General features: G+C 52.5%; 1 protein-coding gene across 3 annotated transcripts in view; it reads left to right on the top strand.

The window, feature by feature from the left end:
* Cacna2d4 (calcium voltage-gated channel auxiliary subunit alpha2delta 4) overlaps positions 1 to 17,161 on the top strand; it is a 100,561-nt gene that overhangs the window by 80,194 nt on the left and 3,206 nt on the right. For 2 of the 3 annotated variants that reach the window (XM_087904333.1, XM_087904331.1), the window contains 10 exons: positions 5,544 to 5,605; positions 6,620 to 6,664; positions 6,861 to 6,923; positions 12,053 to 12,123; positions 12,471 to 12,546; positions 12,951 to 13,003; positions 13,454 to 13,506; positions 13,795 to 13,815; positions 15,216 to 15,333; positions 16,823 to 16,935. In XM_087904333.1, the coding sequence (XP_087760459.1) occupies positions 5,544 to 5,605; positions 6,620 to 6,664; positions 6,861 to 6,923; positions 12,053 to 12,123; positions 12,471 to 12,546; positions 12,951 to 13,003; positions 13,454 to 13,506; positions 13,795 to 13,815; positions 15,216 to 15,333; positions 16,823 to 16,935 (675 nt within the window). The remainder of the gene's footprint in view (positions 1 to 5,543; positions 5,606 to 6,619; positions 6,665 to 6,860; positions 6,924 to 12,052; positions 12,124 to 12,470; positions 12,547 to 12,950; positions 13,004 to 13,453; positions 13,507 to 13,794; positions 13,816 to 15,215; positions 15,334 to 16,822; positions 16,936 to 17,161) is intronic. The other variant, XM_087904332.1, reaches the window with a different exon arrangement.

The following is a 17,161-nucleotide window of genomic DNA, read 5'->3' as shown; positions in this document are numbered from 1 at the left end:
GCTGCCCCTGCCGCCTGGAGGACAAGATGCCCGACAAGCGAGACCATGTGTCTCGATGCCCACAGGGAACCCTGAAGGAGCCAGTTCCTTGCTGGTCTAAAGGATGGTCAGACACATGAAGGGGAAAGCTGCATCCAAGGATGCAAAGGCCTCTAGGAGTCGAGACAAAACCTGTCTAACAAACTGTTGTTCACCAGGATAGTGTTCCATCCAAAGCTGAACTGAGCCAGGGGCTTAAGATAGCCAGCCTTCCCCGTCTGTAGCATGAAACCCCCCTCATTCCTTTACATCCTGAAAGTCTTTCTGTCCAGCAGATGGTCTAGCTTGTAGGTGACACATAGCAGAGGTATGTGTCTCAGCGTCCTTCATGTTATATTCAGGGCTGGGGCCAAGGGCTGGAAGCCTCTTGATTCAGGATTGCTATCCAAGAGAGCTGTGCAAGTCCCCATCTACTCTGAAGTCCCCTGCACCTACCCTTCCAACAAAACAAGCTGCCACTGCCCTAACACACTCCCACCTCCTGTCTCAGGAAAACAGGCCCTTCAGGAGCATGGTGCTCTCTGCCCATAGTGATCCACTTTGACTTAAAAACTCAGCTTCAGGCTGGCAAAATGGCTCTTCTAGTAGGTCATGGTGCCTGCCATCAAGCCTAATAACCTGAGGTTGACGCCCCAGAAGCCACGTGGTAGAAAGAAATAACAGACTCCCACAGGTTGTCCTGGGAATGGATGGACACGGACACACACACACACACACACACACACACACACACACAAGTAAACTTGACACCAAATACCAACATCCCCTCTGCAAAGATGTTTTCTCTGGGTCATTTTATGGTTCTGATCACAGAGAAATTTGGTGGCTTTCTGTCTTGTATTATGAGCTGTTTGGGGATAACTGACCTTACCCTCTCCCTATTCCTCATAGGAATATTGTTGGTTAAGTCTATACTTTTGCTAAGTAACTGGTAACCTGGAGTCTTGCTAAGTTCTTGCCTTATAGACTAAGCAGGTGGGTTGGGGTTCTGCAGTTGCCTCCAGCCCTGGAATCTTAGGACCCTGGTACTCACTGAGTACCTGAAAGATCCACAGCTAATGCCACAGAGATCAGACCCCTCCCACACATCCTCTGTTCAGCTAGTCATAGGCCAAGAAGGTTTACCACAGGTGCAGAGGGAGTGTGTGTGTGTGTGTATGTGTGTGTGTGTGTGTGTGTGTGTGTGAGTGTGTGTGTGTGTATACTTGTGGTACATATATGTGGCTGTGGCTGTGCTTGTGGTCCATATGTGTGTGACTGTGCTTGTGTGTATGCACGTGTATGTGTGTATCTGTGTCTGTGTGTCTGTGCTTGTGATACGTGTGTGTGTGTATGTGTGTGTGTGTGTGTGCATGCACCATTCCTGGTGACAGAGCAACACCATAGAGCAAGAATATATGCCCCACTATGGCTCCAGCTGCCTGGAGTCTTCCTGGGGAGCTCTGTTAAGCTATGGGCCTGAATGGGAGGACATTAAAGTCCTGGGGTCTTGGAGGAAAACACAGGAATCCTGTAGAGAGTAGCAGGAGGGGAAGGCAGGAGGCAGCCTGAGGCAGGGAGGACAGGGACAGGGGAAGGACCCAGGTAAACTATGGCAGGTAGCAGCAGATCTGAGATTCATCCTTCATGGCAGCTCCCTCACAAACTAAGGTTAAGGTATAAAACAGGGACCCATCAGACCCAACCATAAGGGAAGATCACTCAATTGCACCCAGGGAAACCACGCAGGAAGCCTCCCCACCCTGACCTCTTTGCCTGTCTCTCCTCATCAAAAATTCTGGGCGGATGCAGCCACACAGCAGGTAGCAGGAGGTGACCCAGGAAGATGGTTCTCCCAGGCTCTCCAGGAAGTCCTAGAGTCCACCACCCCAGCGGAACAGGGGCACTAGGCTGAGCTGTTGAGCTCTGTAAACGTTCTATGGCGGGATTAAAACCAGGAGTATGGGAGAAAGAGCCTCTGGCAGGTCGTCTCCATTATTAAAGACATGTGTGCCCCCTCCCCGGCCTCCACCCCACCCTGCTCCCTTCCCACTTCTGTGTCAGCCTCTTGCCTTTCTTACCAGAAGGAAGATCCGCTTTGCTTCTCACTTAAATCTCTCATGTCCCAGTGGATTGCAGGGGGACTTGGGGCACAGGGTTAAATCTCTAAACTGACAGATTAGTGTGAGCGATAGCATGGAGTCTGGGAAGGTCTGAACCTTTGCAGTCACAGAGTGAGGTCACTGCTCCCCCCAGTCAAGTGCTGGCACAGATTGACTAAGAAACATTTACTGAACCCTGTTAAGTGACAGTGTGACTCTAGATCTAAGAATCAGGGCTCAGTCCGCTTACCCTCTGTGAACTCCACTCCATGGGATGAGATAAACAAATCATCACTTAGAAAACAAAGCAATACGAGAGAGAGCAAGGGCGAGGAGGAGGGCAGCTTTATCTGGGGAGAGCAAGGCGGTCTCTGCCAGGTGATGAGGTTGAGTTGATTATAAGCAAGTTGAGTTCTAGGCAGGAGCATTCTGGGAAGACGCTTGATGAGAATGTCCTGGAGTATGAATGAGCTGACCCTGTTTGAGGAAGACAACTCAGGCTGAAACTAAAGACACCAGCAAGGCTGCCTCATGGGTTTGCAGGGATCTAAATTTTGTTCTAAATGGAAAGGCAGGATGGGGTCAAGTAAAGAAGTGATGGGTTTTGGTCTTCTGGGAGATGACTGTGGGCACGTGGAGAAAGGCCAGAGTGGGAATCCGGGACCCTAAAGGCACAGGGCAAGAGGATGCTGGCTTGGCCGCCGTGGTCACAGCAGAAAGTATTTCTGTATGGAATCCTGGAACCAAGGTCTTCAGAGCCTAGGTGGACAAAGAGAAATGGCAGTCGTGGGAAAAAAACAAGCCTTGGAATGCAGACTATACAAGACTACTTCAGGTAGAGGGTAGGGTAGCTTCTGAATACGTGGAAATGCTTTGGGAGCTCACACTAACACAGTGGTTTGGGGAAGCTACTGAGATATTCCTAATTCTGCAAAGGCTAGACAACTGGCTTTGTGGTAGAACCACCACTAACCTGCCCTTTGCTAAGCCCTCACGTCTACCCAAGTAGCCCTGAAGCCTGGCTTTCGCTGAGGCAGAATCAAACCCTACCTTCTCCAGACTTCCCATATGAGAGTCACGGAGCTTGGAAACTGTGTGAGTCTGTGGGACACACCCTGAGCTGCAGAAGACAGAGCTAGAGTCCCAGAGTGGCTCTAGAGCCAGTCTGGGACCCTTTAACCACTGGAGCCAGGGATGAAGTTGGAGCTGACTCTCCTCAGTATCAGCGCCGCCGCCCTGTAATAGCGCTCCGCTCTGAAGCAGAGTTCAGCCCTGTTGCTGTAGGTGAAGTCTGTGTGTGATGAGCTCCTAGGGGAATCCTCCATGAGAACAGGAGGAGAGCAAAGTGGGGCCGCTGCACCCTCAGAGAAAAAGGTGAACCATGAGGAGCACCACACTGGCTGGAACAGAGCATTTGCCCACTTGGGATGGCATGTCACATCTGTATTTCCCACGGATCTCCCTGCCCCCTGCCCCCACCTACCCCTCTCAGTCACCTGGACCTTCAAGCTCAGCTGTCACTTTCACAGAGGCTTCCTAGACCTCAGAAATCCCGAGAGTGTGAGGGAGGGGAGGGGCCTTCTAGGACCTCAGGTGTTGCTGTTTTAACTGCAGATTAGCCGCAGGACGCTACTGTCCAATGTGGAAGTTGCCATCTATATGGGATTAGCCACATTTACATTAAGATAAAATAATACTAAAAACTCAGGCCCTCAATTACAAGGGCCATATATGGAGCAGCCATAGTGATTAATGGCTACAGTTTGGGAAAGGACAGCTGTAGGCATCCCCAGCATCTTATAAAACCCATCTACATGGGGATGCTTGGGGTCAGGGGCTTCTGGGACCTACAGCATCACCTATTGCCACGAGAAATGCAGGCTCCCAGGCCTAGGCAGACTCCTGGGTGGGAAACTCTGAAGTGACTTTCACCTGCCCTTCAGGAGGCTTTGGTCTAGAATCCAGATCTTGCAGCTTCTTCCCCTGAGTCTCAACTTAGCAAAACCCTGTTTCAAAATGAGAAACACCAAAAAGGCTGGGTCTGCAGCTTAGTGGCAAAGACAATCTCAGTTCATTGCTGACGTAAGCCAGATGCGGATTGTGGCCCTGGAGAACCCAGGGCAACAGCTGCACGGCTGGAACCCTGCTAGCATGGCTACTCCCTAATTCCTTTCCCTGTCAAACCTCCCCAGGATACAGGTGCATCGTGGAAGAGCCACGAGGCCCTCAGAATCAGAATGGCATCGAGTGACTTTAGACTTTCTTAGGCAGGTGGCATAAAGATTGAGAGCCCTGAGCTTTTCTATGCTCAGTATGTATGAGAGGCCTGCCAACAGGCTGCAGGCCATTTTGCCTGCCAGGCCTCCGAGCCAGACACAGAGGGAAGAACTCAGAGCTATGCCTTGGAGGTTCAGAGCCTGTTCATTGTTACTTCCTGGTTGGCAACTTAGTTGAGCCACATGGAACCCCTGCTCTCAGCTCTGTTCCCTCATCCCGTGAAGTCTAAATGAGGCTAGTGCCAGTCTATGAAAGATTAAACACCCTTATGCCTGTCAAGGTGCCTAACTCACCCAAAGCCCCCAAAATGCCTTTAATATTATTCTAGGTACTAAGAAGTTGGCCTACTTTGAACACTCTCTTTCCACCCAGCATAGCCAGCCTTTTCTTTCTATTCTTTGGCCCCAAGTTCTCCTGTCGCTCTTTGTCCCAGATTTCTCTTAGTATGTGAGTGCCCCCTTGGGTTCTCCAGACCTATTTGGGAATCAAAGAGGCAGATGGCGCTTGTGTTGGGGGACATCAAAAGGGAAGCGTTTGTGCACTGGCGGCATTCCTGGTCTCCGGGAAATGGCCTTGCAAACTTGGGTGGGCGGCTTATGGCTCAACCTCCGACAACTTAGTTCTCTTCCTGAGCGCCTCCAGGGACTGTGCCTACAGGGAGTGGCAGACCAGGACTGAGATCCACGGGGCCTCTGAGTTTCCAGACTTAGCTTGCCACTTTTGGTCCCGTGATCTTGCACAAACAGTGCTAGACAACCTCTCTTTTCACGCATGTCGAGGGAAAAGCACCAGCCAGCAAGTGTGCCCTGAGCTCCCAGCGACCAAAGAGGAAGCCATCCTCACAATTCTCTGGCCCTAGAGTCTTACCTTTCTCGGGCATCTCTTGATATTGCTTCTCCCACAGGGAGCATCTCCTGGCCTGGATCCCCTCCTCTGATCCCCTGGGTCCTATTCCAGAGGCCCTAGATTCCCTTGCCAGTGACTAAGGCTCCATCATTCCCCCCTGCCCATGCTTGTCTCCCCACAGCCACTGCCACTGATAAGCTTTCTCTCTTTAAGTGGATTCTATTCTTTTCTGCTCTCACTGTTTCCTCCTTCCCCAAATATCCATCTGGCCTGGCCCCTCCTCTTTCGTGCTCTCTGCAGGTGTGGGCGTCCAGATGCAAGTGGACTACATCCAGCGCCAGTTCTGGGCGGCCATGAAGCAGGTAGGCATCATAGGGAAGGGCTGTCCCCACAGCCTGGCCCAGCAGTCCCACAGGAGACATCACTCCATTTCTGCCTTCCCTGCCCTTCTCTGGACCCTGCATAGTGGGCTTCTTCCCCCACCCCCCACTCCAGTGCACTCTCCCCTGATCAGACCCAGGGCAAAGGATAAAACAAGGCCACTGCTGTTGTCCCCAAACTACCCTAGCCTTGCCTGCTACAGAGTAAATTAGAACTTCACTTGACCCCTCCCTCTAAGGATACACACACACACACACACACACACACACACACACACACACACCAGAAATCTTCACTGTCCCCTGTATGTCCTTCTAGCCTGAGTCATCCTCTCAGGGAAAAGTCCCCTCTACCCCTTCACTCCAGGCTGCTAGGTCCCTGCCTTGGGCACAGTGAGCTGCGTAGTGAAGGTAGAAAGGCCACAGAGGTGAAGGGGACCAATAAGAACCCACTCACCATGTGAAAGTCCTAGTGCCATGCAGGCAGGTGGCCTGTGTTTGTCCTCAGAAGAACACAGCCTGCTGCTCAGTTCCCTGCCTGCTGGGAGACACCTACATGTGTGTACATGACTGCCCTCGTAGACTCCGCTTGCCAAGGCAGGTCCTCCACATACAACAGGCTCTTCACAAATGTGCCACACAACGTGTATATACAGACACACATACAAGCACGCACACAGTACAGGCAGACCTTCCTCGTACAAGACACAGTCCTTATGTATCCACATACAACAGACTCTTCATAACCATAGCACACTGCACATGTATAGGTATGCACATGTTCACAGGTTATACATACCACATATACCACACACAAAATATATCCAAACACTCCACATACACAGCGCACATAGACCTACCTTTAACACATACACATTGTGTACATATAGATGCATAGTTCACATGATGCTACACATAGGCACACACACACACACACGCACGTGCATTTGCACCCACAAGACACACACTGTTCACAGTGTCCCCTCTTCCTTCCAGTGCAGCGCTGTGGAGGGTCCGTGCCTGAAGAGCTGCGAGGACACTGTAAGTGACTCCTGAAGGTGGCACAGGCGGAAGTTCACTGTCCTGTGTCCCCCTGTGAACTACTTCCCTCTTTCCCGAACACCTCCTTCCTGAGCCTGCCTGCAGGGCTCAGCCCTCCTCAGCCCTTTGAGTGAGCAGGAGGGCTAGAGCCAGCCATGGCCCTGGCTATGACCTCCTGTCCTGGCCTCTCCCCCAGGATCTGGATTGCTTCCTTATAGACAACAATGGCTTCATTCTGATTTCCCAGAGACCCCATGAGGTAAGTGACCGAAGAGGTAAGTGACCGAAGAGCCAGAACTTAGAGAAGAGGACGGAGGGGGCGGGGGAGCCAAGACCCTTAGCAGCTTCATCAGCCAAGCAGGCCAAAAGCTGGGGCCTTCGCCCCACTTTGGAGCAAATCTGGGTGGGAAGAAAGGAGTTGCCCTCCATCCAAACCGCAGAGCAAGGGGTCAAACGCAGAGCGGCCTTCAAAGGCAGAAATACCTCTCCCTGTCAGCTGTGACTAAGCTGACCTCTCTGCAATGTGACATGTCTGGTGAGGCCACTTGACAGGCACACTGCTCAGGGAGGGCCTGGCTGCACTGCCACCAAGTGTCCTGCTCCCTCCCCTGCACAACCACGGGGACTTTCCCCACCCCTGAGCTCCTCTCCTTTCTGGGTCTCCTTGTAGAAAATTTCACTGCTGCCACCAAGCCAGGGTGCCAACAGGCTAGCAGGGGCATGGGGCAGTCCTTACTTTACCCAGCAGCCTGCCTTCCCTCCAGCCACCTTCTCAGGCAGAAGAGGAAGCCACGATGGCAATTTTATATCTGCTCAATCACAAATCAGACCCTGAAATTAGCCAGGGATTATACTTTAAATCGTACTTTTAAAAGAAGCTTGTTCCACCCCGAGCCAAACCTGAACATAAGCACCTGAAGCAGTTCTTTGACACAAGCCCACAGCCCTGAATAACAATTCGGTTAGCAACTTTGAAATTCTGGGCCTCAGTTTTCTCCTCCAGAAAACCACAGGCTGGGTCACCAGAGGTTAGGGTTCAACCCTAAACTGGAGGCTCCAGATGCCTGGATATTACCAGAGTTGCAGAATCAGAGCTGACGCTGCCCAGGGTCCTGGCCAAGGTAGTCTCTGCCCCTCAAAGCCAAATTGTAGCCTTATCCAAGCAGAGCTGAGGATCTGTGGAAATTGTCAGAAAATGGCAGGAAGTAGAGCCGGGGCATCAGAAGACTGGGCACAGATAGAATCAAGATAGAAGGGGACCAAAGGACCATGGGGTGGCTCCCCGGGGACAGTTCTTAAATAGCCCGCTTGTCATGCAGCAAGGGCTGAGAAGAGAAAGCAGATTTTACTGTTTCTTCCTACTGGAAAGGTGTATGCTGTCAATCAGGACACTGCCAGAACTCTGGTCAATCACTAGTCCTGGCACCTGGGTGTCTAGTCCCGCCTACCTCCTCCCTTTCCTCCCCTGCCCTTCTTCACACAAAGACAGTCCGTTCTGTCAGAAACTGGATGAAAACAAGAGTTGACTATATGACTGAAGGGGCCTAAGGACAACAGTGTCTCAGTCACTCATACACTGGTCCCAATGCCATGCGGTCATGACTGACAGTGGGGCCTAGTCTCCTGCGGGATAGCTCAGGAGTCAGAAGGTGGCCATGAACAGGAGTGGCAGTGGAGAACCCGGGGATGGGGGCAGAGAGCATCTGGGGGCATCGGCCGTGTGAGTCAGGGCTCTCTGATGGCAACTGAGCACAAGCCGGGACAGAGGACACACGAGTGAGCAGGCACCGTCCCAACAGGATCTGCTATGGATACTGAAACATCTCATGCAATGTTCATGAGCTTGAAATATTAATGGCCTTTTGGATTTTTTTCCCTAACCATTTGAAAACAACAACAACAAAAAAAGGCTATTCTTCCATAAAGAACCCACGCAAGTCCCCAGTAGGCCGAATAGAGCTCTCATCCCTAGCTTGCCAATCGTTGCCCCCAACCCAGTCCAGCTGCGATAACCAGCAAAGGCCCACCTCAGCGAAGACGGCCCCAGGGCCCTTGGATAGCACACTGGGTTGGATTGCTCCCGTTCTGTCTAGAGCATCCCCCCCATATGCTCATGAATTGTGATCCCAGGACATCACAGAAACAGTCGGTCTGCTCTGAGGTTTATATTGGATGTGACATACATTTTCATCCCCTATTTTTAAGTGCTCAGCTTATGTGCCTTCATTTTCTCAAGTGTTGTATTATCTTATGTTTTGCATAGGCTTACAAGCTGATCCAAATCCTTTATGAAATTAAACAAAGTATAAATAAAACTAGCTTCTAGAGCGGCAGTTCTCAACCGGTGGGTCCCAACTCCTTTTGGGGTCAAACAACCCTTTCGCAGGGGTTGCCTAAGACCATCAGAAGACACAGATGTTTACATTATGATTAATAACAATTACAAAATCACAGTTTTGAAACAAAACAATTTCATGGCTGGGGGTTACCACAACATGAGGAGCTATAGATAAGGGTTGAAGCAATAGGAAGGTTGAGAACCACCGATCTAGAGGTTTTTTGCCAGCTCAAAGACACCCCCCCAACACACACGCGCACGCACGCGCACACACACACACACACAAGGTTGGTGAACTCAGACCAGCTTTGTCTTGGGGTCAAGGGTAGGGTACAAGTCCCTATCACCTAGTTGCCAACCTGAGTCCTTCAATTCCTTGTCCAGGTTGCTCTGTCTCTACTCAAAACAGTTAACTGGCTCGGGTGCACTTGGCTGGGTCTCATAGAGTTACAGCCAATCCTGCAGGTTGTCGGAAGCCACGGATAAGGAATGCTGACCCCTGGGTTAGCTCTAGGATTCATGTCAGCTGCAGCTCCTTGACAGGGCTCAGTATCTCTCTCCTCATCCGGGCCTGCCTGAGACAAGCTGTAAGCCGAGCTGTGCTGGGTCAAGAGGCCACCAGATGCACAGGCCTGGAACTCAGACCAGTTTGAACACACAGATAGGAGCACACTGCTGGGTATTTGATGAGCAGCCACACAACAGGAAAGTCAGCCCTGTGTTGGGGCAACCATCCCGCAGAGGCAATCAGCTCACTTCTAAATTCTTTCCTGCCTAAGTCATATACTGAACTCCAGGCTCCAGGGCAGACCTCAAAGAACCCCGACTCCATCCCAAACTCATACCAAACTAAATGCAAGCAACCCTAGGCCTCTGGATCTTCCAGAGCTCTGTCAGCGTGTTGGCTATGCCACGTATGGGTAATCTCTTGTGTAAGGTGCCTTGGGAAGCCCCTTGCCAGCTGTGTTCCTAGTAAAGCCACATGTTAAAATCTAGGTCCTAAAATGACAAAGGACTCAAAATCCACATCGGAACCTTTCCTTTGCAGGTCCAGAATTTCAATCTGAGGCACTTATCCATTTGGACAAAAGTCAACAGTAACTATCTGTTAGGGATAGTGTTCTCCCTGTTGCATTGGCTTAAGCCAATCACAGATTATTTCATAGATCAAGGCAGCACAGGCTTAGTATGGCTTTCTGGAGGCACCAGGTATCCCCATCCTCATGGTGGCATCATAGCTGGGGGACTCTTGCCTTCTAGTCCATGTCCCAAACAGGAGGGCAACAGTGGAGTGTGGGTACCCCATCACGGTCCTCCCACTTTAAGTGATTTCCCAGAAGGTCTCATCTGGGCTTTACTCCATTTCATTGGCCAGCTCTCAGTACAAGGGTTTCTGGGAAGTGTAGTCTTTTGTGGACCACATTGCTACCATTGTTGCAGAAGCTGCCTTACAAAAAGAAGGGCAGTGGACATTTTCTGCTAAGCAGCATGTTCGAGGACATGGAGTTTTGTTTGCAGAGGCAGAAGTATTTTCCAAGGGTACTTTCTTACAGTCAGATCTCCTGCCTCAGAGCTGGCATTTAATCAGCAGGGCTGGTGAGGAATGAACCTACAATTAAGCAAGAGAATGGAATGGGCTAACAGGAATTTGGGTTCAGCCGTCCCTATTCTGTACCCAGCTTTCCTGTCTTAAAGAGCATAAGTTTCAGGTTTTACACACACACACAAAACAAACAGCCATGAGCAGGGCCTCTGGGGTGCCAAAGGGTAGAGACAGGTCTCTGCAGTGATCTTGCTCCCTGCTGATGGAAGGGAAACACACAGTCACTGGAATAGCAAAGAGCTAATCCAACTGAGCATAACTATCCAGGTGCAGGGCCTTGGAGGATGCTGGGCAGCAGGTGTCCCCGGATACTGACTGATTAGATCATGAGGGAGGAGGAATGGTCCTGTGTTATTTTGGGGGTGGGGGGTGACATTAATACTTTCCCAAGCCCAAGCTGCCTGAGATTATCTTGGCAACAAATCCTAGGGGCAGTGAAAAGGATGTGCAAAGAAGGTAGAGATGTCCAAAGAGGGCCAGAGCCCAAGAGGTGAAAGACAAACACAGCTGATGCAGAGAAAGGCAGGGAACACAGAGGGCAATCCCAGGCTCCTACCCACCTCTACGGAGTGAAGAGGCCAGGAGAGCAAAGCTCATGGCAGAATTTGCTAAAAACTACCTTTGGCAGCATACACTACCACCGCCATCACCACAACCACCGCCACCACCGCCACCATCATTATCTTCACCGCTACCACATATTACATCTCCACCAGCAGCAGAGCAGCAGCACCGCCGCTAGCATCACTGCTGGGAATCAAGGGCTCTGCTCAATGGCAGCAGCGTGCAGCAGCGTGCAGCAGCGTGCAGCAGCGTGCAGCAGCGTGCAGCAGCGTGCAGCAGCTTGCAGCAGCGTGCATCAACACCTGCCACACCAGGTGTGGCACATTTCCACTGTAGCAACTCCAAGTGGCTCACACCCCCTTTAAAAGATCCTTCTGAACATCACAGCTCTCTCTTTCTCGCTCCCCACTCCAAGATGGCCTTTCACTCACCCCCCTCCCTCAATAAACCCTTTGCATTAGATCTGTTGTGTGGCATGATCTCTTAGTGGCCCACCTTGGCCCAGGCCTGGCAAAGGTACATTCCCACTGCTTTATCCTAACAACCACGACCACCTCACCATCACCACGCACACACACACCATCCCCACTAACGTCACCACCTCACCTCCACCACCATCACCACCCCACCCCATGCAACAAAGGGGGATCACAAACTCGTTTCCTTGGAAGCTCCGACTCATGTTTAAGGAGCCCTGGACCACTTTTGGAGCACCCTCTGGGCCGATTTCACAGTCCACTGCAGATGACAACATGATTTAGAAAGCCTTGATTGCAATGGGCAGTTGGGGGAGGGGCGGGCTGCGAGGAAGAAGGAAGGAGTCCGTGGAAGAGCAACTGCAGGGACAGCCTGGTGGTACCTCTCTCTGGTTCCCCCCTCACAGATGGGAAGATTTCTGGGGGAAGTGGATGGAGCTCTCATGGCGCAGCTTCTCAGCATGGGGGTGTTCAGCCGGTAAGTGAGACCAGTAAGCCCTCAGGGTCTGACCCCAGACACCCCCAGAGAGGCCCCAAAGATGCCTTTCTGGAGCCAGAGACTGAAGTAAATCTGGGGTGGGTGTAAGGTGCATGGCTGTCCCACAGAGTGACTCTCCAGCCTCTGCTCAGGGCTCAGAGGAAAGCACAGGCCACACGCAAGCATGCTGTCTGTGTTCTTGAAGCCATCCACGCATGGGAGTGACATTTTGGTGTGAACTGGTTCACTCCACATGGACCCTAGTCAACACAAATCCTGCAACCAAGGCCTCCAGGCCAGGGCATGGAGTGGTCTTGGCTCCGACACAGCTCGCTTCTGCGTTTCAGTGTGACCATGTATGACTACCAGGCCATGTGCGAGCCCCCAGATCACCGGCACAGTGCAGCCCAGGCCCTGATCAGTGTGAGTGTCCCCCCAGGCCGTCTCTCTACTGGGACACATCCTCTACCCTGTCCTTCAGGATGTCACCTGGTCCCATCCTCATCCAGCCCCAGACCTGGCTCTGGCTAATCAGGACCCTGTTCTGATGCTCACTCCTTCCCCTGGGGCTGCGGGGCTGTCTTGGGGGGGGGGGTGTGCTCATCCTCACCTTCCAGACTGACATCAACATCTTCAGGGGTCCCCAGAACTGGTCTATCAGAGATGGGAAATGACCAGACTCCTGAAGGGTTTTTCAAATCCCACCTGTGAGGAGTCTGACCTACGGAAGGCCTTCGAGGTCCCTCTGCTCTGGCGCTCCTTCTGGGGGGCGGCTGTTACGGGACATCACTCGGGGTCTCCCTGAAATAGCTCTGCTCTTCCTGCAGCCTCTCTCTGCCTCCTTGATGGTGGTCAGGTGGTTACTGCATGAATGTCTGCTGTGAGTAGGGGTTAGATGGAGTGGGGAGAGAAACCATGATCATGGGTCAGGGGAGGGGAGGGCTCCCTGCACCAGGGAATTGGACCAGGAGGCCAGGACCAAAGGAGAGTGTTCCCTGCAAGCGGGGCCTGAGTCTTGGATTGGAAGGAGGGTTCCAGCTGACAAGAATTCCCTTTGGGGAAGGACTGGGTGATGATTAGAAGTGACAGGCAAGATTCCCTGCATACAGGGACTAAATCATGAGGATACCCTTAAGAGGGGCTGCTTATGGCCCACAAGATAGCCTGGTTCACTAGCCACGGGAGGAGGGAGGCATTCGACTCCACCCTACACCCTCCTTCACTCATGCCCTCAAGCAGAAAGACGGGTTCCTACAGGGGGCGGCTAGAGGCAATGGCACCCCGAGAGCTACACATGCCAGCCCCCCAGACTGTGTTCTGCATCCTGCAGGTTCCTGCTACAGTGGAGTACCTGGGGATCTTGGCATGACAAAGGGTCAGAGGGTAAGTGCCAGGAGGCAGCTGTGGGCAGCACTCTGGGAAGCTCACTAGAAAGCTTCTGCCTGGGGTGGGTGGCAGTGGGGTGAGTGTCGAAGCCTTCATGTTCTTAATCTCATCTCATCACCGTCCCCTCACTCCGGGCTCCCTTGCCCCTGTGTGTGACATCACATCACCTCTGAACACCTTCGCTCCGTGTACCATCATCACTGCCCTATGACATCCTGTCCTCGTGTGATGCTGTGCCTTCCCTGTGCCGTGTCCAACCCTGTGGTGGGCTCTTGTCCTGGGCAGCCAAAGCTGTCTTTCATCATTGTAAGTAGTTCTGACGGAAAGAACCCCAGTGCCCGGGGGAGCTGTAAAGGACTTGTCTTTAAGTCTGTGTCCTGGGAGTGAGCACAGGCAGGCTGAGTTTCTTTATCCTAGGACACTCCTTGATTGAGGAGGGGAGGCGGTCCCCAAACCTTTCATCCACTTTATTTAAAGCACCATTTTGAGGAAGCAAGAAAACTGAGAAGTCAAGCCACACAACTACAGCCCTGCCTTAGGAAACAGCCGTCTCCTCTTGAGGGGTTCTGATAGTTAAAAGGGGGGTATAGCCCATCGTGTCATTGAGATGCCAGCAGGTCACCCTAGAGAAGAAAGCAGCCTCAGCAAGGCTCCAGGTTTGAGGGAGTGTCCTCTAGAATGACACCCCTCCCCTGGAATTGTGCCTAAGGACAGTCCCCAAAGACAATGACATGTTATGGCAGCCCTGACACAAAGCAAAGGGAAAGCTTTGTCCCAGCTGCTGTCGACTCCTGCCGGCCTAGAAAGGGGGACACCTGACCTTTACAAGCCGAGAGACACAAACGCACTTAGGTTCTGGAGATGTGGGCTTCCCAGGCCAAAACGATGGCCAACCTCAGCCCACCCTACTCAACTCTCTCTATGTTCTGGACATCCAGTGGCCAGGAGACTCCCACTGCCTTCTTGTCTGGCTTCATTATATGAACAATGTCCCCTCCTTCCCTCTGCCTCCTCAGCTGCTGCCGCTGACCAGGGCAGGTTCCTGAAGTTCCTGTGGTTAGGCCCCCTTCATAACTGGAGTTATGAAGCCAGTGGCCCCAGTGGCAGGAAAATAGCTCAGTTCTAAGCCTGAACCCCTGGGAAGAGAAGAGTCAGTTGTGAGGCATCTGTCCTCTGACGCTGAGGATCAGGAGTAGGGGTGCCCAGGGGCATAAACAGGGATGGAAGCCGACTGGGCTGTGGGTGCTTCCCCAGGCCGTGAGGATTGTTCAGCCTGCAGCCTGCCCTCCCCTCTTAGATTTACTATCTGTGAGGGAAGCTTCTGGGTCCAGGCATTGAGGAGACCTGTGACTCTCCTCACGCCTTGTGTGACCTTGCAAAAGCAATGTCTGTCTGCACCTCCGCTTCCAGGTGTTTCCAGGCCACTTGTGCCTTCCCTCCACTTCCTTTGCTGCTGGGCCGTAAGAGGCAGCAAAGTGTGCTTTGGGGTAGCAGCACTGCACAGTGCCCACGGGTGCTCTGCAGAAAGATCTCAGGGCTCCTGGCGAGGGCCACCCAGCAGCTCAGCGAGGCCTCCAGACTCTGCGGTGCCTTTTGCTGAGTGCTGGGCACTTGTAGCAAATTAAAGGGTGTTGCCCTTGCAGATGGGCTTCCTAGGACCTATGTGGTGTGATAGCCCTCCTCACACACATTCCTGCCACCCACAGCCCACAAGCACAAGAAGCACGACCTGCTGCACCCCTGTGACACAGAATACCCAGTGTTTGTGCACCAGACATCTATCCAGGAGGCCAATGGGATCATCGAGTGTGAGGCCTGCCAGAAGTAAGTCCCCATGCAGCCACCAAGCCCAGTCAGGGTGCAACTTCTCACTCCTGGCACCCACTGGAAGGTCCACGGAAGGAAAGGATGACGCCTCAGGGAAAGGTCACCCTCCTCAGGTTCCTACTCCTCAGTACAGGGAAAACCCAGGCTGAGGCCGGAGAGAGGAAGAGGGGCATGAACAATTAGGTGGTCTGCATTAAGGGACACAGACAAGGGATCCATAGGCCAATTCCCATGTCTGTGAGTTTCTCTAAATCCAAGGCCACGGACCTTTCTTAGAAACCCCTTGCTTGCTTCCCCTCTGCTCAGCCAAACCAGCCATGGCAAGCCAGTGCCAGGGCCTTTCTCACTTACGCCCCAGGCAGGGAGAGAAGCAGTTCTGCCCTGTGCAAAGCAGGAACTGTGTGCAGGTCTGCAGTGTCCCCAGCAAATGCACAGTGGTGGGAGAGCCTTGGCCTATATTCTCAGAGCTGTCATACTCTGGGGCATCGCCACCCCAAGCCAATAGTTTCCAAGCAGGACCCAGTCATGCTAACTCCTGGGTAGAAACCTTAGCTTCATCCAGACAGGCTTAGAAGGCCAAACTTCCACTCCAAGCCTTGAAGGAACCAGCCCGGAGACTTCTGTCCCAACCCAGGAGGACAGTACATCTAGGGGGCTCCCTCACCCAGTTTTCCTTCTCCCCAGGGCCACTAGCAGGTCTGGGGAAGCCCAGACCCATGCCAACTATTTTATAGCCTCAGATTCTGACGTCAGACAGATTTAGGTTTCTGTCTCTATCACGTGTGACATCTTATGCACACACAGAGCAGCCTTCCTGGGACTGGCGCTATTGACTCTGCTCGTCTCGAGGCTTAAAGGAAACATCAAGGGGATGGCAGAAAGTAAGGGCCTCCCCGCAGACAAGCTTGACTCTTTAAATCTAGCTCTGCTCCCCTCTGCCTCTACTATAACCGTAGGCAAGTTTAGCCCTGCTCGCCTGTTCTGTCTATGCAGAATGGGAACAATACCAAGTTCACATAATGCTGTGATGAGCACATCTGTGAGTTTATATGTGTGATATATACCTGTGTGTGTGTGTAACATCACCCACTCCATACAAAATGCTTGGTGGCAGCCGGAACGGCTGTGTTTGTAACACCTGGCCAATGCATAAAGGCCTTTCCCTACCCCCTACCCCAAGCTGTGTATAGGAGCATTGTGCCACCTTGTGGCCAAGCTCAGAACTGCAAGTTCTCCAGCTCTTAAGCCGAGATAGTTAATATCCCTGTTTGCTGGGAATGGCCCTTGTTCCTGTTAATGACAGCTCCTTTTTCATCTTCTCTGGCTACTGAGAAAGGAGGGAATGCCTTGTAAGTACTGGGCTACTGGCCTCAGTCTGCCTATGGCTACATGTCTCTTTCCAGGTGCCCCAGAAGGTCTCTCCCCCAAGTCCTTCTCCTTGGCCTGCACCCCTACTACTCAGAACCCTTCACCCTCTCTGCTGCAGGACATTCGTGATGCAACAGATTCCCAGCAGCAACCTGCTCCTCCTCGTGACAGACCTTGCCTGTGACTGCAGCGCCTACTCTCCCATCCTCCAGAAGGCCACAGAAGTCAAATATATCCTTCATGTCCTCCAAGGGGGAGAGGGTGACTGAGGATGGAGAAGCTCAGATTTGGGGTGAGGAGCCCAGCCTGTACCCCCATTCCCTTCCTTACAGGATGACTTATGGGCCAGCCCTCTGCCCCTGGGAGGGGTGCTCCCCATCCTGAACCTGCTTGCAGGGCCACTGACCTCCCAGATCTTGACCCCCAGGATCTCCAGAACTATGTAGAGTTGTGACCT

Source organism: Myodes glareolus, chromosome 3, assembly GCF_982192425.1.
Source record: "Myodes glareolus chromosome 3, mMyoGla1.1, whole genome shotgun sequence".
NCBI classification, from domain to species: Eukaryota; Metazoa; Chordata; class Mammalia; order Rodentia; family Cricetidae; genus Myodes; species Myodes glareolus.
Note: the sequence above shows the minus strand (reverse complement) of the source record. Positions and strands in the feature narration are given on the sequence as shown.